Consider the following 25,477-nt stretch of genomic DNA (forward strand, 5'->3'; position numbering starts at 1 on the left):
CTGTGTTTTTCAGGAACAGTGATTCTGATGTGAGCCTGCTAGCTGACAGCAGACCTGATGAAAGCACATGTTCACATCTGTGAGGACAGACTGGACTCTTTGACTGCACCTTGGTTCTCCTCAGAGGTCTGTACAGGAGCATGTCCACCCCCACTGAAGATCTCAGTCACTGTGAAACATAGAAAGCTGCTTGTGTGGCCTCTGCCTCACATGTAGATACAGCTACAGGTTTCTCTGTCAGTCAGACTGAAACAGTGTCCTGATGCTGCATCATTCAGCTCTGTGCCCCAGTCAGCATCACTGGGAGCTACCAGTGTTTCTGCCCTTTTCCTGTAACACTACACTCAGCACAGGCTCAGCTGGTATCCAGTGTTGGACTTTGGCTTCAGCTGCTGTGATAGATCCTCTAACATAGATCAGCTCTGCTACATGTTGTTAGATAAGTGCAGCTGCTGTCATGTCCTGATGTTTCTCTGGCTCAGCAGCTTCTCCATCAGAGGTTCGCATGGAGCTGATCCAGTATCTCCAGTAACTGTGTTCTGTGCCTCACTGGTTCATCCTTCTGTCTGTGTGACGTCAGTCAGATGTTGAAGTTCAACTCTGTAATCTTCACTGTGTCACAGAGTTCAGTGAGTCCCGTTATTCACAGTATCAATCAGATCATCAGAGAACAGCTGATCAGCAATCAGTGGTGCCAACAGCGCCTCCTGTGGTGAGAGGATGCAATAATGCAATGTAGCATTTTTCCACTGAACACTTGCAGTCATGGAAACTGTCTGTTGGATCTGTGTGACGTTGCTTTCTTGGTTAGAGTTCCTCACAAATGTCCAGATGATTCTTCTAATGAGGCGTCGACCATGTTTGCAGCTCTTTGGAAGAAAACGTCGCCCTTTGCCATCCTTACTTTTCTTTGACTTCTTCAAATGCAGCTGAACTCCAGCTGGTATTTTCTTGGACTTTGCAGCTGTTTCTGGTCATCAGTTCATTCCTGCAAACCTCTGAAGCTGAACAACAATGATGCTGCATTGCTGGCTGATCCCAAAAGGTTGATTCTGTTCATCTGGACGTTTTCAGAAACGTTTGCTCACTGATCAGGTGACTTCTTCAGTCTCAGCTGACTGCAGCTTTACAACCTTACAAACAGCACATTTGCACAATGACTGAAAGCAGCAGCACCTGATATATATGATACTAATATAATACATATACATATATAATCCATACTAATGATGAAGGAACTGAGCTCACAGTCCATTGTTCATTCAGTGAACTACTCAGTTTATTTTGGGCCTCAGAAATGCTCACTCTGTTTGTACATCACTGTCAGCAATAGACTCATTCTGCTGTGTGGACAGGAACACATGTGACATCACTTCCTGTTTGTTTGTGACTGAAGAAGTTTACAAGGAATCATTTAGAAGAGTTTCAAACATCAACTGATTGAATCCATGAATCTGAAAACGTGTTTGTGAGTGAAAGAGACAGACATGTACAGACTGAACTATCTGTTCAACAGTCAGAGTGTTTCTGTAACAGGAGACACTCTTTACACTCCACTCAGCACAGGGACACTGAGCCACCAGGAGACCAGACTGTAAACCCAGGATAAAGAGTTTGAGTGAATGTGGTGTTGAAGGTGTGGAGGTGGATCAGAGTGTCAGAGGAGACTCTGTAGAAGGACAGAGTGCCAGCAGGACAGTCCACATACACTGCTGCTCTGTTAGAGACAGAGGAGGAGGAGGAGGAGGAGGAGATGGATGTTACTCTTTTATTGTGCCTGACAGAATCAGGACCATCATCAGAGCAGATCAGACTCCAGGACTGATCATTGAATCCAAACACACAGTCAGCACTGTCTCCTTTCCTTCTGATGCTTCTGTAACTCATTGATATAAAAACGCTTCCTCTCCACTCGACCTCCCAGTAACAGCGACCAGTCAGACCATTTCTACACAGCAGCTGAGGAAGATCAAATCTGTCTGGATGATCAGGATATGACTGAACCTCCTCCACATGTGTCACCTTCCTGTTGTTGTCAGACAGTTGGAGCTTTGTGTTCACTGTGTTTGTGTCGATTGTGAGTTGACAGGAATCTGATGGAGAGAACAAACACAATCCAGCTGCAGTTATTGATCCATCATCTGTTCATTAATTGACACTTTGATGATGACTCCTGACATGATGAAGATGGTTGAATGTGTGCTGCTTTGTTTTCATGAATCCCATTAAAAACACACTTACACTTCCTCAGACCTGGTCTCAACCATCGGACTCCAGCAGGCTCCACCCTGAAAGGAGGAGGGGGGTCAGAGCAGCACAGTCAGCTTGCACACATGGACATTACATGGCTCTCACACACACACTGTTACACACTGAGCTCAAAGCTCGGCTCCACTGTTTTATTCAAAGAAATCTACATTTATTTATCAGCACATTTAAAAACAGGTTGAGCCAAAGTGCTGCACAGAGTAGAGAGAAAATAGGAAACATACACAGTAATGACTATAAAGACTGGTCAGGATTGAAAGCTACAGAGTACAAATGTGTTTCCAACCGGCTTTTAAAAATGTCCAGTGTTGGTGACGACCTGATGTGAAGGGCGACTGTTCCAGAGTTTGGCTGCAGCCATCGATAAAGCTCACCTCTGTTTTTACGTCTAGTTCTGGTCAGAAGCTGCTTATCTGCAGACCTGAGGGCTCCACTTGGATTATTTTGTTAAAGAGAGATAAGATGGAGCCAATCCATTCACAGATTTAAAGACAACCAGATCTGGAAGTGGATTCTACCACGTACTGGTAACCAGTGGAAAGAGCTGGTGATGGGTCGTCTAGCACAGACCCACCGCTGGAACCAGACAATTGATGAGGGAGAGAACTGTGACCTTATACTTAACCAGACACAGAGTAGGTGTCCTCCTATACCAGGGCTCAGCAACCTTTCTATTCTTTTACATTAAAAGAAAATGTCTTGTTTGTTGGCATTCTATTCAACACAACCTCACGTTTAAATTGGCAGTTTCTTTGCTTTTTTCATTTTGACATTGATGGGTTTGTAGCATAAACCTATTCGCTGGAACGTTGAAGGCAATATAATTACACCGCAAAGCAAGACACGAAGTAGGCAAGCTTCATGTTACTCGTGCACGGGAGAGAACCGGACAAACGCCGTTCCTTCGCTTGGCCCCAGTTGCTCTCGTCCGTTCTCCCGTATCACTGTCCTTTTATTGAGGTTACATGAATATGCATAGGTTCATTAACATATGACGTCTACATACACAAAGAGTACCTTGTGTGTGTGTGTGTGCTACTGCTGATCAAAGGGTCATAAAAGCACACAAGCAAACATCCTTGGTCAGGAAGAGGGTAGACCCCCCCTCATCCTAGATAACACAGTAAGGAAGTCTAGCAGTTCATTTATACACAAAAAGCACTTAAACTAAAACAAATGTAACTACGTTAATCCTACCATAACAATTAAACAAGGTACGAACTTTCCCATGCTCCCAGTGTGGAATGCACACCAGGCCTCTGTAGCCTGTTAAAGATCACACAACTTATCACTACACAATTGATTATACACTTCTAAGCATCTATGGTTAAATATTTCTAAGCATAAATGAGTAAATGTTTCTAAGCATGAATGACAATCAACAATACAACTCTATCATTCCCCCCTTTTCGACATTTATGCTAGAAAAGTTCCCAGTTATGAATACCTCATGTCTGACAGCTTTAAGGCAAACATTGTTATATTCAGCATATGTCAAATCACCCTAAATTACTGAAAAAAGTACACAGTTTAACAAATGTATTAGCAGTTATCCCATTCCTCATTGATCTCATCTCGTGGCAACTGCATCCTATAAGCAACCAAAGAAATTGTTGATTTAATAGTGAAAATAAAAAAGTAACATTTTCAAAAACATCTCAGCTTGGTAATGCTTCCTCCAGGTGTGCAAATCACATGTCTCTCTGCAGAGTTGTTTGAGTTCTGCAAGGCGTCATGAATGTCTCTTCCAGTTGTTTCCATCATTGTCCATAGGACCAGAGTCCAAATGTATGTAGAATAAACATTCAAACATACCAGTTGGTTTTGTTGTTTGTCAACATGGGTCTCAGCTATTTCCAAAGCTGCAGACCTCTCAGCACTCTAGTTTTATGGCCTCCACCAACCCCCATCACCTCATTCAAGCCTTCGTCCTGTGAGGGGGATATTTATGACTCCTTCATTGTCCACGCTCTGCAGAGAAACATCTCTGTGGAAAGGGTGCTGGGTTGTCTTACTGCTGTTATGATCCCAGCAGTTCATAGGAAACTGCTGTCATCACCACCATAGCTTCTGGTTCCTGTGCTTTCACAGAATCATGATGTCATCCTCGAACTCCTTCTGCGCTGTCGATGGAGCTTGGCACGCTCCTCATCCCTCGAGTTTTCATGTTCCAACGCTGCTGAAGGTTTAAGGCAGAGCACGTCGTACACCTTAGTTGTCTTCCTCAGCGTCAATATTGAATCTTTCATTTTATTTAAATATTGCTGTGGGAAGTCTCCTCTTGATCTCCTGGAAGCTTAGTAGCACAGCTCTCTGTGTCCTGTCTGCTGTGCTGAAGATGATCTCTGATCCTCCTGAAGTCTCTCTCCCATCTTGTGGACGATCCTCTCCTCTATTTTGCAGGCAGTTTCATGGTCCTTGCTGTGGCTCCAAGGTCTGATTTCATGATGGGCCCCAACCAGCTTGATCTTTGACCTCAACCACTGCCTGGGCTATGCCTGGAATGTTTCTGCTTCTCACTGGGCCTCTGAAGATTTCCCAGGAGATTACTGCTGCACCTGTATTTTAGAAAAACTTCTATTTGGAGAGCATGTCAACAATCATCAAACCACATTCTTTAGTTCAGTGAACTTATAGACCATCAAAGCCTCATCTGAACATGGATGCACCACTTGCATAGATTTAATACTTGTAAATACAGCTAATCACACAAATCACTCCAACAATAATAGTAAACATTGTTTAATATTAATTCTGGACTCCACCTCTTGACGCATGGACACGCTCATGCGTCAACTCACCAAACCTGGATCCCTGTCTTAAAAACTGGCTCCACCAGGAGCCTGCATACACAAGATCTGGAAATAAAATCAAACTTCACACGTATAAACAATTATATCAAAAGAGTAACAAGCATTCAGCACGGGCAAGACAAGTGTCATGTGCATGTTTTCTCAAATCATTAAATCACTATTATTACCATAATTCGCCTCAAACATGGATCATCCCATGTGCTCAGTTAACATTAACGTAATCGGTGACTTCTCTTAAGCAAAGTCACTCCACTCACATATTATTATTATTATTATGGGCTCAAAGTGGCCAGCAAAGAGCCCACAATAAACTATTCCATAAACACGCAATCTCTTATTTGTTTTACTCATGTCACTTGTCCGTTTCAGCTGAATCTTCCACATGCAGTCCCAGAAAAAACAAACATAAGCAATACACATTGACTGTGGTCAGACGGAGGTCAGACACAGGTCAACAGGTTCCAGAGGTGCCATAAAAACACCATAAAGTCAACCCTAGCTGTGGAAAGAATGTCAGTCACATGTAAACCCAAAAATCCTATAGTAAAAAAAAAACATTAACTAATCCTCTTATAAACCACATAATCAAACACATAAAAAACTGTAATGCTGTAGAAAAGAAAATACAAATGTTAGCGCTGCGCAGATGTATACAATTTCTCACAGTGACCTCTGAGCAACACAAAATAGGGAATAGCACCCTTAGTAAATGCACAGACACAGAAAGTGGCATTTCACAGGTTAAATCATCATGCACCCTCGAATGTTGCTGTCATCTTACTGCTCCTGTAACAAAAAACACATATAGATTCATCCACCCTTTGTCCTGTCTAGGTGGAGATTAACTTTGAGTCGTGATGAAGTCTTGTCAGCTTTTACCAGTGGTCAGTCAGTTTGTTTGTTTTTATTTCCATTCATTCATTCACTCATTCATTCTTTCTTTGTTTGTTTCTTTGTTTGCTGATAGTGGAACCTGTAGTCGCATTTTAGTTTCCACTTCCAGCAAAATGACGTCATCTCAAAAAAGAAAAAAGAACTTTAGATAGGATTACATCGCTGAATCCAGTTTTAGGCTGGGACACTTATAAGTGGCCTTCTCCAAAACCCAATTTAATGTGGAGAAGACTCACTTGTCACAATTTTCTCGACGACGTGTAGCACTTTTAATTCCCGACGTGCGGATCTGCTTAAAGAAAAGAAAATAGACAAAGAAAATCAGTGCCTGTTTAAAAGATAAAAATGGAAAATAACAAATTATCAAACCAAACTTTCAGTGCACTGTAAAAGTATCAAAATAAAAAGGCCTTGTTAAGTTATGACACAAACTCCTCATCAGCTTCACACAGAAGAAGAATCATCAGCTAGATTCACTCCAAACCAACCATCAGCTGCACAACACACACATAAGCCTAATGTGTCTTATTAGCTATGAGTTTAATCACCAGGTCTGTGCTCTTCACTCATCTAAATCACAGATCTATTTTATTCAATTTTCCTTTTTCCTTCATCATAAAACATGTGACATGCTGTCATGCACTTCATAAAAAAAAGTTTGTTCTGACGTATTCAGAGTTGTATATCTAAATACAAAATTCACTCGCACATCAAAGCAGGAACTCAGTGTTTTAGAGTTTCCACTCAAACACATCTCATTCACTCGTGCTAGAATTCAGTCACCTTTCATTAATCTAAAACCGATCAACTAATTTGCATATCAGCTATTAACCCACTAAGATGACAGGACAACAGAAAAGCATGTTCAAAATATTATCACAAAAGACAATTTCCCTCATACAGTAAATTACTTGTGCTGCATCAATCAAGCAGGAAGCTTCTCCCAATTTACCATTTTAACACTAAATTTATTGCCTGATCACTGATTTATCAAACCAGGATTTTTTTTTTCCCACAAAAGTTAAATTGTTGTCCTGCAACTTGGAGAGTCAATTTTTTTTAGGATAAATTCAGTATTTGATAACAAGTGTCTGCTAAATTGACACTATTTTAACACTCATGAAAGATAACAAACTAATTTTCATTGCATGTGTGTGGAGCTGTATATCCAGCAGAGCATGCAATGTGCTATGAGTTTCACTGGTCTTTACATCACACGAGGTGACTTGGACAAGATAATAAACAGACTCACACACTTAAAATGTTGTCTAATCTTCATAAGCTATTTTGTGTTTGGAATTGTTAGTAGGGTTAATATATGTTCTGTTTTTATGTATCCTTTCATGTACCTTCCCCCTTTCTTCTGAAACAGGTTACCATCGGCAACCACACTGTGTGTTGTTAACCCCTTCTACAAATACCCTCTTTTAATGTGTAACACTTTGTGTATGGTCTTGTGTTATCTCTGGTGGATATTAGCTGCATGTGTGGTGTCACCTTTCCATTTTCTAACAGCACACTTGCATACCTCAGTGCTTGTCCTCTTCCTCCTTTTGTGGTGGTCTGGACACTGTGTCAATCCTCCACTTCCAGGCAGTCGCTTGTCTCCCCGAATTCCTTAACCTAATTTGATTGCCCACACTAAAACAGCAGCCTCAGTCCTCCTCTGCTCCTTTTCTTCTCTCCCACTTTTCAGTCCAATGGCAGTCAGCTTTTTTTTTTTCCCAGCTTTGTCCCGTGTCTCTCTTTGTCCCACTGTCTCTTTCATTGCCATCTCACTCCAAACATGGCAAATGTCAAACTCAGACAGTCTTCTCAAAAGTCCTTCACACACAGTGAGGTTGCAGCTGGCTGGAAACGCATCTCCATCCATCCAATCTAGATGGTGGTTCTTCTCTTTCTGATGCCGTTTGCCCACAGTGCTGCTGGACCTCTCTGCTCAGATTGTCTCTTGGACTCCTGTCCACTGTTAAATGTTCATGCTCGTGCTTCTGAAACTGCACTCGGTGTCTTCAGGGAGAGATTCGTTTCCTTGGAGCTTGCTTGTTCAGGATGAGGACGGGAAGCTGCAAAACAATTCAGCCAAAAATTCTGGCTGAGTGTTTCTAATTTTTCTAATGATTTCAACCTATAATTTTCTTACGACTGCTACCCGTGTAGGATTGATCCAGGTCCGTTCCCCACCTGTAAACAACAGACTGAGAGACTTTCATTATTATCATCACTGCTTAATATCACACATCTCTCTCTGTCTGTGTTTGTGTGAACAATCCTTTCTTAAAGCAGAAAATGACATTGTAGTTGTTTTTCGGCTGATCAACACAAAACCTTTTTCCTATGATTATTTTTCTTCGTCTACAATGTAATTTGTCTCTTTTTCACTCTTTTTTTTTTTCTTCACAATAGCTGGTGGTCTGCAAAATCACCACTCTCACTCACAATCAGAGGCAATCACTTTTGCACAGTGCACAAAAACACTGTGATGTCAGACACATTCACACTCACTTTTTCATCTGCATAAATAAACCATATGGCTGGAGATATGTGCCATGGTGATCCATAAGCATGATCACCAGTTTATTTAATTATTTTTAATCCAACAAAACAAATAAACAAAAACATGATGCTGATGCTACACACACACACGAGTCAAGGTGCAGAAAAACTGCTCATGGAAACGCTGCACACTCTCTGTTTCCCTCTCTTTGAGTAGTTCTCAGACAGCTCTTGATCTGATAATGTGTAGCTTGCTCATCAGCTCAAAAAACAAAAACAAAACTGCAACGCGACATCACACAGTAGTTGCATGCTCTGCCCACAGTGGCAAAGTCTTACACTTACATATTCAACACAGCTTCTCCATCATGTATTTTTAGATGTTTCATACAGGGTTGAGCATATTAGTTGTTTTCACAGATGTGCTCTATATCTCAACAATGGCTCATAATAAGACGACCGTCTTCCACACAGGTCAAGTGCCTCTATGCACTTCATGAGTTTAAATATTTACCTATATCACTTCTCCTCACATGTCATTGTACTGAATTTAAGCAACCACAAGTTTAATGTAGATTACTTTTAACAACTATCCACCTCAATGGTTTGGCACACAGGCTGTTAACATTTTGTGTCAGGAAGGGGTGGGGGGAAAGCCACTCACCAGAGCACAGCTGCTGATGTGGGCTGGCCTTTTCCACACACTCTTCAAGGCTGGTGTGTTTTCTGAAAACTTCTAACATTTGAATCTCTTCCATTTATAAGCCTGCGATTAACCGCACGGCTCAGGTCCGCGTGAAACCCGCGCGACCGCATTCGCGTGCACCCACGCAGCTGTGGAGCCTTCGCTCTCTCTCTTTTATACATAAATACTTTGTGCTGCCAGGAGCAAAGTCCAGCACAAACGTCTTTCTCCCTCTAACTCACTCTTGGTTGCTTAGAAACCCATAATAACAACAACAACAACTGCTGACGTCACACACCACGCGTTCTGCTCCGCACACACTCACACACAACAACAACAACAAGACGACGACGAAAATGACAATAACACAAAATAGGCCTACTCCGGACTCACACCGGACCGCTCGGGACCTTGACCCAGCTGTGGGACGCTCACCCACTCGCGCGACAAAACCCAATGAAGGGACGCTCGGGACACACACCCAGGGCGATTTCAAAACCGGACACACACCGGACGCTTGGGACCCTTGGGCGATTTAACCAAAACTTCTTTTTCGGGACACTAACCCAGTTATCGCTCCACAAAGCAGCGAACTTCTCAACGCCTCACAAAATGGCGGAGACTGCACAACGACACGGTTATAGAGTCGGCCTCTTTAAACTTACTTGGCGTTGCTTAGCGTGTAATATCAGCCTGAATCCCGCCGATCGCCATTCATCAAGGAGAAGGACAGACAGCGAATCCACAGGAACTTCCTGGCTGACGTCAGTCTTTCAGCGTGTCCCTCCTCCCCTCGGTGAATGCGATTCCAGGGCTCCGGCATCGAAGGACCAATTAATGATGGGTTTGTAGCATAAACCTATTCGCTGGAACGTTGAAGGCAATATAATTACACCGCAAAGCAAGACACGAAGTAGGCAAGCTTCATGTTACTCGTGCACGGGAGAGAACCGGACAAACGCCGTTCCTTCGCTTGGCCCCAGTTGCTCTCGTCCGTTCTCCCGTATCACTGTCCTTTTATTGAGGTTACATGAATATGCATAGGTTCATTAACATATGACGTCTACATACACAAAGAGTACCTTGTGTGTGTGTGTGTGTGTGTGTGTGTGTGTGTGTGTGTGTGTGTGTGTGTGTGTGTGTGTGCTACTGCTGATCAAAGGGTCATAAAAGCACACAAGCAAACATCCTTGGTCAGGAAGAGGGTAGACCCCCCCTCATCCTAGATAACACAGTAAGGAAGTCTAGCAGTTCATTTATACACAAAAAGCACTTAAACTAAAACAAATGTAACTACGTTAATCCTACCATAACAATTAAACAAGGTACGAACTTTCCCATGCTCCCAGTGTGGAATGCACACCAGGCCTCTGTAGCCTGTTAAAGATCACACAACTTATCACTACACAATTGATTATACACTTCTAAGCATCTATGGTTAAATATTTCTAAGCATAAATGAGTAAATGTTTCTAAGCATGAATGACAATCAACAATACAACTCTATCAGACATACTGCCTAACACAACCTAAAATCTCACAAAAAACACTTAAAAACAATGTTTTTTATTTTTATTTTTTAGCATTAAATCACCAACATATTTAAGAAATCATTTAAACCTTCAACCGCTAATATTAACTAGAGCAAAAATGTACTGCTATTGAGTATAGTTTACCTTTCTTTCACTAGAGGAAGCCTTTAAGACCCAAAGAGCCATTTGGATCAAATACTTTTTGACATTTAAAATGAAGATAACACTGTACACAACATGTGTGAACAACTAAGGTGTGTTGCTTATGAAATCCATGAAGTGCTACAGAGAAAATTACATGTTATTTATGTAATCAACACATTTTGAACTCTTAAAGAAACATAACAAAGCAAAGACACCCAGCTGAACTAAAATGATCCAACAAACCAAAACTGTTGTGAGCCACCACCCTTATATCACCTTTGAGCTTTTGGAGCCTTGACCTGACTTTTAAAAAATAATTGGAAAAAAAGCTCTATGCTGCTAAAAATTGAAAAACAGATATTTGCAAAATTCAGCCTAAATATGTATTTTACCAGGTTAATGTGTGTGGCGGGGCGTGGTCTGCAGCGCCGCTGCAGGGGAGGCGGACGCACCTGAGCGGCACCCGCAATCAGGCCTGGCCGCCTTTACGTCTTAGCTCTCTATGCTGTTGTGTTGGTGTGTGTCGGGCTGTGAGCTGCAAAGCTACAGCCGTCTGTATGCGTACAGCAACCGTGTGTGAAAAGTGGTCAATAAAGAGATGCTGAAAAGCGTGTTCATGCAAACATCGTCGGGTCTGCCGTGACTATTAGTGAGGCGTTAATGCTACGTAGACCGCCATTAGTGGCTAATGCTAATTATAGGTGAATAGGAATTGGCAGCTAATGCTAATACCACATTTTCTTGCTTTATAACAATGTGACCAGCTAATGCTAAGTAGGTTGTCATTATTAGCTAATACTAATTAGAGGTGAATTAGCATTATCCGCTTATGCTAACAATGTTTTATCTTAATTTTTAATATGAGTAGCTAATGTGAACACTATTTTTCATTCAATTTTAACTTTTCCCCTGCGATGTGAAGAGTTAATGCTAAATAGGCTACCATTAGTGGCTAATGCTAATTTTAGGTGAATAAGCATTGGCAACTAATGCTAATACCATATTCTCTTGATTTCTAACAATGTGAGCAGCTAATGCTAAGAAGGCTGCTGTTATTAGCTAATGCTAATTTGATGCGAGTTAGCATTACCCGATAATGTTAACACTTTCCCTTCCCTTTTAACAATGTTTACAGCTAGTGCTAGGTAGGCTGATGCTAGCAGCTAATGCTAATTTTATGTGAATTAGCATTATATTAGTGAGGATTTAATGCTAAGTAGACTGCCATTAGTGGCTAAAGCTAATTTTAGGTGAATAGGAATTGGCAGCTAATGCTAATACCATATTTTCTTGCTTTATAACAATGTGACCAGCTAATGCTAAGTAGGTTGCCATTATTAGCTAATACTAATTTGAGGTGAATTAGCATTATCCGCTTATGCTAACAATGTTTTTTTTTCTTACCTTTTAACAATAGGAGTAGCTGATGTGAACACTTTTTTAATTCAATCTTAACTTTTCCCCTGCGATGTGAAGAGTGAATGCTAAATAGGACGCCATTAGTGGCTAATTCTAATTTTAGATGAAAAAGCATTAGAAGCTAATGCTAATACCATATTTTTTTCCTTTATGTCAATATCAGTAGCTAATGCTAGGTACATAGCAATTATTAGCTAATGCTAATTTAGGTGAATTAGCATTATCCACTAATGCTAACAATGTTTTTGCCAACTCTTTCCCCTTGCATTATAACAATATGAGCAGTTAATGCTAAGAAGGCTGCCATTATTAAGTAATGATAATTTGATGTGTGTTAGCATTATCCGCTACTGCTAGCAATATTTTATCTTACTTTTTATTACTTTTTAACAATATCAGCAGCTAATGCTAACACTACTTTCATTTCAGTTAAGCCTATTTATCATGAATTAACTTCATTTAGCATCAAGAAGTTTATGCTAAATAGGCTACCATTAGTGTGGGCAGCACGGTGGCACGGTGGTTAGCACTGTTGCCGCACAGCAAGAAGGTCCTGAGTTCAATTCCACCATCAGGCCGGGGTCTTTCTGTGTGGAGTTTGCATGTTCTCCCCGTGTTTGCGTGGGTTCTCTCCGGGTACTCCGGCTTCCTCCCACCGTCCAAAGACATGCAGCTTGTGGGGATAGGTTAATTGGATAATCCAAATTGCCACTAGGTGTGAATGAATGTGAGTGTGAATGGTTGTCTGTCCTTGTGTGTTAGCCCTGCGACAGACTGGCGAACTGTCCAGGGTGTACCCTGCCTCTCGCCCTATGACAGCTGGGATAGGCTCCAGCGCCCCCCGCGACCCTGAAAAGGATAAGCGGAAGCGAATGGATGGATGGCTACCATTAGTGGCTAATGCTAATTTTAGGTGAATAAGCATTGGCAACTAATGCTAATACCATATTCTCTTGATTTCTAACAATGTGATCAGCTAATGCCAAGTAGGTTGCCATTATTAGCTAATACTAATTTGAGGTGAATTAGCATTATCCGCTTATGCTGACAATGTTTTTTCTTACTTTTTAACAATACGCCATTAGTGGCTAATTCTAATTTTAGATGAAAAAGCATTAACAGCTAATGCTCATACTGTTTCATTTGTAAGAATGACAGCAGCTAATGATACGAAGTCTACCGTTATTAAATAATGCAAATTTGATGTGAATTAGCATTATCCGATAATGGTAACTCTTTTCCCCTGCATTATAACGATGTCAGGAGTTAATGCTAAGTGGGCTGCCATTAGCAGCTAAAGCTAATTTGAGGTGAATAAGCATTAGTAGCTAACGCTAATACCCTTTTCTCTGGTGTTATAATGATGTGAGACGTTAATATTGTTCTCAAACAACAGAATGAGACTGAAATATTTATTCTAACAGGGCCCATAAACAGCATTGGCTTAGCAGCATTAGCTTATCAGAGTTTCCATCATGGTCACACAAATCCTTAGCAGAGCAAAGTGGCCTACTTAGCAATAGCTGCTCAAGTTGTAGAAAGCAAGGGAAAACAGTATTAGCATTAGCTGCTAAATGTGCACTTGAGAACAAATTTATTGAATGTGAATGTAGCGTTTCCAGTATTTAAGCTTCCATTTCCAAATGTTAGCTGCTCCTGTCTGCCTCTTTGTCACACACACAGACTGAAATGATTCACAGCCTTGTTTCATACTTCTGTCACTATCACTATCACTGTGGACATACAGCATGGGAAACATACACATGGCTGACACTTTATTAGGTACACAGTGGCATCGATCTCAGGTACACCTGTGACCTAGATGTTCCTGCAAACAGACTCCTTGGAGACCCCCTAAATAAATATCCATGTACTATCCAGCTAGACTAGTGTGTCTGTCCCTGAAAATATTCCTGCATGTGTGATTGTTCATGTCTCATCTGCAGGAAACAAACAGGAAGTGAGTGAAGGACACAGGAAATATTTCCAGCTCTTCCTCCTCTATCAGACATTCTCTTCATACCTGAGAGTGTCCAGTCTCCAGCCTGGATCCTTCAGTCCAGCCGACAGCAGCTTCATTCCTGAGGTACCTGGATGATTGTAGCTCAGGTCCAGCTCTCTCAGATGGGAGGGGTTGGAGCTCAGAGCTGAGGCCAGAGAAGTACAGCCTTCCTCTGTGATCAGACAGCCTGACAGACTGCAGAAACACAAAACATCTGAAGCTGTTTAACAGAGTAAGGTAACAGCCTCCAATATTAGAGAGGAAGCCCCAACCATCAGACAATCGACTGTGAGCAGCACTTGGTGATGGTGGGAAGGGCACAAAGATCCTCCCAGTGAAAACAGGCTCCAGGAGGAGCATCTACCATGACTGGTTGCATGGTGAGGGGAAAGAGAAGAGATGAGCTCAGAGAGACAAGAACAAAACACAAACTAAGGAGAGACAAGACAAAAGTTAAGGACATGCAGTAGTGACATATAAAAGTATCAGGAGTGAAAAGAGGGGAGTGGAGAAGAAAGCAGAGCATCATAGGAAGTCCACCAACAGCCTGAGCCTACAGGGAGTGCAGAATTATTAGGCAAATGAGTATTTTGTCCACATCATCCTCTTCATGCATGTTGTCTTACTCCAAGCTGTATAGGCTCGAAAGCCTACTACCAATTAAGCATATTAGGTGATGTGCATCTCTGTAATGAGAAGGGGTGTGGTCTAATGACATCAACACCCTATATCAGGTGTGCATAATTATTAGGCAACGTCCTTTCCTTTGGCAAAATGGGTCAAAAGAAGGACTTGACAGGCTCAGAAAAGTCAAAAATAGTGAGATATCTTGCAGAGGGATGCAGCAGTCTCAAAATTGCAAAGCTTCTGAAGCGTGATCATCGAACAATCAAGCGTTTCATTCAAAATAGTCAACAGGGTCGCAAGAAGCGTGTGGAAAAACCAAGGCGCAAAATAACTGCCCATGAACTGAGAAAAGTCAAGCGTGCAGCTGCCAAGATGCCACTTGCCACCAGTTTGGCCATATTTCAGAGCTGCAACATCACTGGAGTGCCCAAAAGCACAAGGTGTGCAATACTCAGAGACATGGCCAAGGTAAGAAAGGCTGAAAGACGACCACCACTGAACAAGACACACAAGCTGAAACATCAAGACTGGGCCAAGAAATATCTCAAGACTGATTTTTTTAAGGTTTTATGGACTGATGAAATGAGAGTGAGTCTTGATGGGCCAGATGGATGGGCCCGTGGCTGGATTGGTAAAGGGCAGAGAGCTCCAGTCCGACTCAGACGCCAGCAAGGTGGAGGTGGAGTACTGGTTTGGGCTGGTATCATCAAAGATGAGCTTGTGGGGCCTTTTCGGGTTGAGGATGGAGTCAAGCTCAACTCCCAGTCCTACTGCCAGTTTCTGGAAGACACCTTCTTCAAGCAGTGGTATAGGAAGAAGTCTGCATCCTTCAAGAAAAACATGATTTCCATGCAGGACAATGCTCCATCACACGCGTCCAAGTACTCCACAGCGTGGCTGGCAAGAAAGGGTATAAAAGAAGAAAAACTAATGACATGGCCTCCTTGTTCACCTGATCTGAACCCCATTGAGAACCTGTGGTCCATCATCAAATGTGAGATTTACAAGGAGGGAAAACAGTACACCTCTCTGAACAGTGTCTGGGAGGCTGTGGTTGCTGCTGCACGCAGTGTTGATGGTGAACAGATCAAAACACTGACAGAATCCATGGATGGCAGGCTTTTGAGTGTCCTTGCAAAGAAAGGTGGCTATATTGGTCGCTGATTTGTTTTTGTTTGGTTTTTGAATGTCAGAAATGTATATTTGTGAATGTGGAGATGTTATATTGGTGTCACTGGTAAAAATAAATAATTGAAATGGGTATATATTTGTTTTTTGTTACGTTGCCTAATAATTATGCACAGTAATAGTCACCTGCACACACAGATATCCCCCTAAAATAGTGAAAACTAAAAACAAACTAAAAACTACTTCCAACAACATTCAGCTTTGATATTAATGAGTTTTTTGGGTTCATTGAGAACATGGTTGTTGTTCAATAATAACATTATTCCTCAAAAATACAACTTGCCTAATAATTCTGCACTCCCTGTATAGCAGCATAACTAAGGGATGGTTCAGGGTCAGCTGATCCAGCTCGAACTATAAGCTTTATCAAAAAGGAAAGTTTGCAGCTGATCTTGAAAGTAGAGAGAGAGTCTGTCTGCTGAACTCAAACTGGGAGCTGCTTCCACACCAAGTCCAACATAGCCAGGCTGAGTCGTTAGATTAGTCCAAAGTAAAGTCAGAAAGTCATTATTTGTGTCACATTTTAGTGAAAATGTAGAAAAACTATCCAAAAGTTATTTCTAATTGTGATATTAAACAGTTTAAATGGTGTAAAAAGCTGTAAAGAAAACCGAAAGAGTCAATAAAAGCCTCTTTAGAGGGTCACCAGTTTAAAACTCAGACATTTAAACTGGTGATTCTCCTGCTCTGCTCCATTTCCTCTCTAGACTTCCTGTTCCTAGGAAGGATTTGATTGGCTGAACGTCCTTTTAGCCTTTCTTTAGTTCTTTGGGTGCTAATCAAAGAGGAAAACACACGAGTCATGTGACGTGACATAAGGAGCGCTCTGATTGGTTGGGATTGACAAACTATGGTGCTGTTTGCAAGCTTCGCTTTGCAGAGGCAAGAAAATCTCTTAGATAGCGATGAGACGCTCCACAGTGACGTTTCCACACTTTGGAGCTTCTGAAGTGCAGATGTTTGGAAACGCTGCTCCAACGTGTGGTTCAAACACTCAGATCACGTGACCTCAGCTGCCACAGGTGGCATACCTGCTGCTTCCATGTTAGCTTCAACAGGTGGTCAGTGTGCGAGCAGAAGATGATATTAGTGACATCCAAACAAGGAAGGAAGAGACTGTTGAAAGCAGCGAGCTATGACTGCTGTGAACAGTGTTCTCACACGCAACACACCACAAACACCTTTATATAGCTAAATATACTGAGAGCACACTGCTGTGGTTGCTGTGGTAACATCCATATATCCAGATGTTTGGGGCCGAGTCTGCTTCCTCATCCTTGGGAAAAACCCTCAAAGTTTGATGTGTTTTTTTGTGATTTGGTTTTATTTGTTGTTCTATACACTGTGAAACAAAGCTAGAAGCCACTGTGGAACAGTGGGGGACTCAAACCCAGGACCCAACCTGCTCCAACAACAGTCAGAAGGATTTTGTTAAGTCTCATTTTCTGTTCATTAGGAAAACATCAATAATGAAGAGCACACGTTTATAGAGGCACATTCAGACCACTGACAACAGTCCATTCACACTGCCCTCCACCTTTTTAAATGTGAGTAAACACATCATGGTTCTGGTGCTGATGTGGTATCAGGGACAGGTGATGATTTTGAACTCCGTCTGAGGTTTGATTACATTGAACCTGCACTGCTTTCTCCTGTTTATGACACATTTATACCCAAAGCCTCAGCTGGATAAAAAAGAATGAGGAAAAACACATTTGTTGAGAGAATTGTTAACAAATGTGGTGAGAGTGTTGTAATAGTTACAGACAGAACTATGATTTATATGCATTCCAGGACGTTTTTTACTCACATTATGTCTCTTCCACGATGTTATTTTTCTCTCCTACAATGTACGTTACAATTACATTAGCATGACCATTTATCCAAATTAGGCGATGACGTCATTTAGCGACTTCCAGCAACTTTTAGAACAACCAATAGCAATTTTCCTTACTGAGGAGTTGGCAACACTGCTAGGAGCAGTGGGTGGATGACAGCATGATCATGAAGGATCAGTGTGAGAATACATCATCATCCACAAAGAAAACCAGTCTGAGTGCCTGACGCTCTTGTCAGAAAGCAGTCGCAGTTGCTAGTTAGCTGCTCTGCTAGTTAGCTGCTCTGCTAGTTAGCTGGAAGCTAACTCACTCGAACATTTGATGCTAAACTGTCTAAGCAGCATTCATTGCTGCTCTGTGTTACTCTCCAGCCTCTCTTTAACTTAGTCTTCTCAGTTTTTTCCTCCTTACAAACTAGAAAACCTTCTTTTTCAGCTTCTCCTCCACACCCGAGCTGTGGCTAAGGTGCTACCAGCACGCAGGCTCGGTGTGTCTAAATTCATGGGCTGCATCCTCCTGAGGACATATCTGTAGACCGATAACGTCACAGCAACGCACCGAAGGCTGTCCAAATTCGTGGACTCCTCCGAATGCAGCCGACAAATGCGTCCTCCTTTTCCCCGAATTTGAAGGATGGGTCGGGTGTGTCCTTCGTGGCCCACTATATCCCAGAATTCATAGTGCGGCCAAGCCAAACTCCAGTTTCCGGTAATGGCGACCGCTACTAAGTTTTAAAATTACTCTTATTAATCTTCCTGGGTCACAAAATAAACTTTTAACATATTTTCAGCACAACTCCCGGCACATCATTTTCAGATCACCGCGGACTTTCGCTACTCAGGTTAAAAGTAATATATAAGTCACTTAGACCAGCGGTCCCCAACCTTTTTTGCGCCACGGACCGGTTTATGCCCGACAATATTTTCACGGACCGGCAATAAGGTGCCGCGGATAAATACAACAAAATAAAACTAGTGCCGGTATCGAAAAAATTTATTCATAACACACGTGAAAAGACCCAGGAAAACCGAGTTAACGATAAAAACGATAACAAAATAACGCTGAAAATCGATAAAAACCCTGAAAACCATACATTTCACACCTGAGCCTCAACTCTCCAATTTGATTGTCGTACCAAACGACTCACGGACCGGTACCGGTCCGAGGCCCGGGAGTTGGGGACCGCTGACTTAGACAACCTAAAAATGCTATTGTTTGGCTTATTTCAGTGTTTTATTTGTTCGTGAGTAAATCAGTTTGGCTGAGATTAAAGTTATTAGATTAGATAAGATAAAATAAAACTTTATTAATCCCCTGGGTGGGTTCCTCCTTGGTTTTTACACAGCTGAATAAACGTCAAACAAAAAACTGATTAAACAGACGTGTGAGATGGTCAACAATTCACGCCAGAGTCCTGTTACATTTTAGATAGCAAGGAGCAGACGGCCGAGTTTATTAAACTCCACGTAGACCGCGAAGGCCGGGTCCTCAGGAGGATGCAGCCCATGAATTTGGACACGACCACAGTCTTTCTCACTCAACAGTTACACTCGTCACCCAGACAAACACCACTCTACATGTTCACCACTAGGAGGCGCTAAAATACCACATACAGTGAGATTATCACTAAATGTCTGCTGTGTCTGACAGTGACTTGAGTTTTTACTAACTGGCTACATGAGCAGGATTAGCTGCAGTTGCTTCTTTGTAAAAGAGACTCAGCAGCAGATTGGAACCAAACAGAAACATTTCTACTTTTTCTGCAGCACCAGCTGAATGCATGGAGCCTAAACTCCAGTGACAATGAGACACATACAGTGTGACTGCTGTGACTTTACAGCTGGGCCTCATTCACTGACATTGGTAACATATGACTGAATCTATATCAAACTTAAAGCTTTCTGTAAATGAAAGAATCAGTGAAAACGAGGCACTTCAGTTGATTTTAAACACAAACTCTGAACATAACCTGATCCAGACCAGGTTATTGGTTCAGCATCAGTAACCATGGTGATGTAGCCAGATAGACACCGAGCTAGGACAGAGACAGACAAACATTTATGCTCACAATCACACATCTCCAGTTAACCTTGCATGCATGTTTTTGGACTGTGGGAGGAAGAGTACCTGAAGACAACCCACACAGGCCACACTATCACCCCTATTTACAGAATTACAATCTAATTAGATGATAAAGTAATAAATTATTTGGTATTTTAATGAAAATACATTTTAGCAATAGTTTATAAGTCAACAATTATAGTTAAAAAAAGTGACAAATCAAACGGTCAATAAAATCTTCCACAGCTGAATCTAATGTAGAAAATGTCGGGGGAGGAAGTAAAAGTAAAAACCAGAGACGATAACTACCAAAATAAAACAGGAAGTGAATAACAACCATGAGTGTAACACAATGGACAGTAACTAAAACTAATGAGACCGGAAGGCTCAGAATACTACAAAATAACTGAAAATAAAACCTAAGAGGAAAACTAAACTAAGAAACCCTGAAGCAATCAAACAGAGCAGCTCAAAATAAACAAGAAGTTTAAAGTACAAAAACACCAAACCGTTACATATTCAGTGAATGTGAAGTGAAGTAAAGTGAAATTTATTTCGGTCAACAACAACAACACAGATTATTGTTTTACATAACAGTACTCAATCTATTCAAATGTCCAGCATGGACATATGAAGAGTGTGACACTGCAGTGAAATGGAGCCCTGCTGATGCAGACGCTCTACTGGTCTCACACTGACCACCTGCTGAAGCTAACATGGCTAACACTAGCATCACTGAATGTAGCCCCACTCTTCTCACAGCAACAACTGTCATGGCTCGACTCTTCAGTGATTGGCTCATGTTAGATTGTGAAAAGTCCCAGCAGTACTAGCTGTTTTATATAGTGTTTATAATAAGCTAAATGTGATAATAATGTGCAAATAAAGCCTGAAGCAGCTAGCACTGTTAGCATCAGCACCAAGCCCTGTTACATTTATACACTGTTAGAGCTCCAATGGCTCCAATCTACAGCCCTTATAATACTGATTAAAATATTGTCTGTAAACACAGTGTCATCAGATGTTATGGTGTTACTGATTCTAAGTTCTTTCGGTCACTACACTTCTTTCGGTGGGTAGTGACCGAAAGAACGAGATCGCGGATACAAGCAGAAATGAGCTTCCTCCGAAGGGTGGCTGGCCTCTCCCTTAGAGATAGGGTGAGAAGTTCGGCCATCCGGGAGGGGCTCAGAGTAGAGCCGCTGCTGCTCCACATCGAAAGGAGTCAGCTGAGGTGGTTCGGGCATCTGACAAGGATGCCCCCTGGGCGCCTCCTGGGTGAGGTGTTTGAGGCATGTCCCACCGGGAGGAGGCCCCGGGGCAGACCCAGGACACGCTGGAGAGATTATATCTCTCCAGCGTGCACCTATAGTGCACCTCAGCTTCACTACTGGAACTTCAACACTATGCACTCCACACTGTATATAAATGCCACTTGTTTTGCACATATTCAACTCTGTATATTTTTATATATTTTATTTATTATTTTTTTTACTATTTAATTTGTAAAAATGTGTACACACACACACACACACACACACGTAGGATAATATTTAGTATACACATCCAGGAATGCATACACTATTATATATTGTACATATATTTATTAGTTTCAGATTAGCCATTCTTGTATTTTGCTCGTTTGTGTTGTTGTGTTTTGCATATCTCTGTTGCTTGTGGGGCTCGCACACAAGAATTTCACTCGCATGTGCTGTGCCAGTGTGCCTGCACATGTGATGTGACAATAAAAAGTGATTTGATTTGATTTGATTTTGATCTCTTGGCTGGCCTGGGAACGCCTTGGTATTCCCCCGGATAAGCTGGAGGAGGTGGCTGGGGAGAGGGAGGTCTGGGCCTCTTTGCTTAGGCTGCTGCCCCCGCGACCCGGCCTCGGATAAAGCGGATGAAAATGGATGGATGGATGGATGATTCTAAGTTCATTTGTTTTGATTTCACAGCGAATATAACTTAAGCATTCACTGCACCTGATTTCTAACAACACCTCTTTTCAAATGTTAAATATCCAGAAAATCTAATTGGATTAAGTGTTGTTTCCTGTTTTGGTTTCCCCACTTTAAGCTCAACAGTCAAATTCTGTTTTGTATTAATCTATTGTTTCGAATTTTTGTTTACATTTTATGTTTAAGTGAGGCAATGAGTCATATCACTATGACTAAATATATATTTGATTTCATCTTTTCAGTCAGAAATAATCAATTGATCATATTTTTATTACTAAATTTTTCTGAAAATCAAATTCTGATATCTGAACAAACAGCTCTGTAAAAACCTTCAGAATACAGGAATCGAACTAGAAGGTTTGGTGGATGAAGCACTGCTAAAAAAGATTTTGGACTCAGAGGAGCAGATGGGACATTTCATTGCAAATGAAAGACAGAAAGTGAACAAATATCACTAAAAACCCAGACACTAATTTTTACATTAAGACTTTTTTAATCAATTTACTGTTTATGCAGTAATAGAAATCACCTTTAACATGATCATCAGTGGAAAATGTTAAATCCTGACCTGACAGTTTCCATTTTACAGTGTGGACTTTTCACTCCAGCAGACAGAAGCGTCACTCCTGAATCCTGCAGGTCAGAGTTACTCAGGTCCAGCTGTCTCAGACTAGAGGACTGGGAGCTGAGAGCTGAGGACAGAGCTTCATAGCCTCTCTCTGAGAGCTTACAGTGAGTCAGTCTGAAAAATGACAGATCAACATTAAACAAACACTGTTATTAAATTGCAATGAGGGTGCACTAAAGAGTTATTAGATTTAGCAATTAATTCTGTTTTTTTACTAAGAGACAACAAATGGATGACACTGACATTTGTTAACTGACAATGGTCAATCAATTCTGGTATTCTATTGGAAATGCCAATTGGGCTCCATGTGCCGGGCAGTGCATTAGCACCAAAGTAGCTGACATATTGATCAATAACTCTCTCTGCTCATTAAATTATCATAAAACTATTACAGAAGTTTAACTGACTTTTTCCCATTTAGTGGATTCTTGTTGGTTAATTCTGTCAATTGATGAAAAGCACAACATAACTTGATCTCACCTCAGAGTATTCAGTTTACAGTGTGGACTTCTCAGTCCTGCAGAAAGAAACTCCATTGCTGGATCCTGCAGGTTGTTGTTACTTAAATCCAGCTCTCTCAGTGTAGCAGACTGGGAGCTGAGAACTGAGGACAGAGCTTCATACCCTCTTTCAGAGAGATTAGGGACACTCAGCCTAAACAACAAAAACAAAAACAAAATAAAAACACAATTTGAAAAACTGTAATTTGATAACAAACTGTTATCAAATGACAAGTTAAATGAACTCTACGACAAGTTGCAGAGACTCAGTCTGGGGGAACAGAAATTTTTTTAAAAGTCCACGTGGTAAAGAGATTAGAAATGTGGCAGATGATTATAACTTTAGACTAAAAAGGTCCCTCTCGCTCATATATTTATTAAAACAAGAATAAACACTTATCTTGATTTGCTTAGAATTTTAATTGACGTCTTATGCTAATTCATAAAGAATTCAGAATATGACTTCATCTGACCTGAACGTTTCCAGGGTACACTGTGGACTCTCCACTGTAGCAGACAGAAGCTTCACTGCAGAATCCTGCAGGGTGTTGATACTCAGGTCCAGCTCTCTCAGAATAGAGGACTGGGAGCTGAGAACTGAGGACAGAGCTTCACAGCCTCTGTCTGAGAGATCAGGGACACTCAGCCTAAAAAAACAAAAACAAAATAAAGACATAATTTGAAAAATTGTCATTTGATAACAAACTGTTTGTGCTTAATTTAAATCACCTCTTGTGTTGAACCTTTAAAAGAAAGACAAATGTCAGTGTGCATTACTATTTATGGCTAAAAACGTTTTGGTTTAAAAATGTTCCCTGTGTAAATATAAAGACCTGAAACTTGCTCATTAAATGCTAAACAAAAACAAGTGATGACTCCTCATTCTGTGAACAGGTGATAGGCAAGACTGTAAGTATGTAGCAATGAGAGGGAAGGCTGGCTCATATCCTGGTGAGTGAGGGTTAGTTACTCTAGGAAAAGGTCAAGATATGACAGAGATTCTGGGAGACTGAACCAGTGAAATTATCATGAAAATTATTTCTACTAAAGCAGATATAGTGATTAGTCCTTCCATCAGTCGTCCACAAAGCAGTGAGATAAAGTCTCAAGTCTCATTCTGCACAGTGTAAATGTCAGTGTCCTCTGGGTCCTCACTGATCATTGTATTCTGTCACAAATTGTCACGGTTCACAGAATATGTACAGGCGGAAATCAAAGTGCACGGCATCGGAGAGACTGAAAAACAATCAAGCATGCAGATCTAACAACAGGAAACCAGAAGAAACATGAAGAATATGATTGAATCTGTCAGCAGCTGCAGATCCTTGGAGCTGTACTGGTGATGCTGATTGTAACATATAGAAGTGAACTCTTCAGCTGAGCAGTGCACTGATGCAGAGCAATAAGACCAGAGAAGGAATGAGGGAGTTGATGGTTATTACCTATGGCTCCATCACAGTCTTTGAACGTCTTCAGTCAGTACAGAATGATGCTGCGAGGCTTTTAACCAGCACATGAAATAGACTGGACATTACTCCAGTTTAAACTCTTCACACTGGTAACCAGTTCATTTTAGGCGTTTGTGACGGAGTCACCCCGTCCCGAGCCGCCGACAGCTGATCTGGGCGCATACACGCACCACCACCATTAGTTTTTACAATTACCGGGGCTGCGCGGCTTTTCGGCGACCGGGCAGATAAACAAAAAGGGGTGAGAGGTATAGTTTGAGCAGCGCAGAAGGTGGCCAACGTATTTTCCCACTTACCTTCCATAAAGCCGGTCGCGGAGACTCGCTATGATCGCCGAATTATACGGGGGTTATGCAAGCCGATGGTATGGGGTTCCGGGGTTTAAATAGTGGGTTCGCGCGCGCTTGAAGAGTCACGTGAACTGCATTATTCTTTTGGTTTGTTTGGTGTTATTGTGAAACACTGTAGGCTGCCGGGAAGTGGCCATAAATGTCTGTATATACATATATGTATTGTAGGACTACAGCAGGAAATAAGCTGAGGGGGAAAGACGGTTTGATAATAATAAAGAGATGACTATTACGCCTAGTGGGAGGGGCTATGGGGTATAAGAGAAGGCGGTCAGGGCCCACCTGTGGCTTTTGCTTTCTTTCCAGTGAGCTGTTACAGAGAGGGTAACATGCAGACTGTGTTTTGTATATAGATATTTGTTTGTGCTGACTTAAGTCAGTTCTATTTCTTTGTAAATAACTTTTTGTGCACCTGGGAGGCCGGCAAAATAAATAAATTATCCACACTGAATGCTTTCCGACTACGCCTGTATTTGTTCGGAGGAAGTTTAGGAGAAGGAGCCCGCGACAGTTATTTAAAGATTTAGTCCTTACTTTTAGTCCCAGTCTATATTTCTGACTTTCTACAATCCTACAGCTCTTCTCACATCTGAGATCTTCCA

The 25,477-nt window shown here is 41.5% G+C and overlaps 1 protein-coding gene across 3 annotated transcripts in view; it reads right to left on the reverse strand.

Annotated features, from left to right (window-relative positions):
• Nucleotides 1–585: 585 nt before the first annotated feature.
• The window catches only part of LOC146644493 (stonustoxin subunit alpha-like), a 231,698-nt gene continuing 206,806 nt past the window's right edge, over nucleotides 586–25,477 (reverse strand). Inside the window, exons 6-11 of one of the 3 annotated variants that reach the window (XM_085396006.1) lie at nucleotides 23,530–23,703; nucleotides 23,037–23,210; nucleotides 22,497–22,670; nucleotides 14,275–14,448; nucleotides 2,242–2,288; nucleotides 586–2,093 (exon numbers count right to left, since the gene is read on the reverse strand). In XM_085396006.1, coding sequence (XP_085252132.1) covers nucleotides 1,558–2,093; nucleotides 2,242–2,288; nucleotides 14,275–14,448; nucleotides 22,497–22,670; nucleotides 23,037–23,210; nucleotides 23,530–23,703 — 1,279 coding nt within the window. In that variant the 3' untranslated portion in view covers nucleotides 586–1,557. The remainder of the gene's footprint in view (nucleotides 2,094–2,241; nucleotides 2,289–14,274; nucleotides 14,449–22,496; nucleotides 22,671–23,036; nucleotides 23,211–23,529; nucleotides 23,704–25,477) is intronic. The other 2 variants (XM_085396003.1, XM_085396005.1) reach the window with 2 other exon arrangements.

This window comes from Rhamphochromis longiceps, linkage group LG22 (assembly GCF_057381845.1).
Source record: "Rhamphochromis longiceps isolate RC_006_pf linkage group LG22, R_longiceps_female_GT1.1, whole genome shotgun sequence".
NCBI classification, from domain to species: domain Eukaryota; kingdom Metazoa; phylum Chordata; class Actinopteri; order Cichliformes; family Cichlidae; genus Rhamphochromis; species Rhamphochromis longiceps.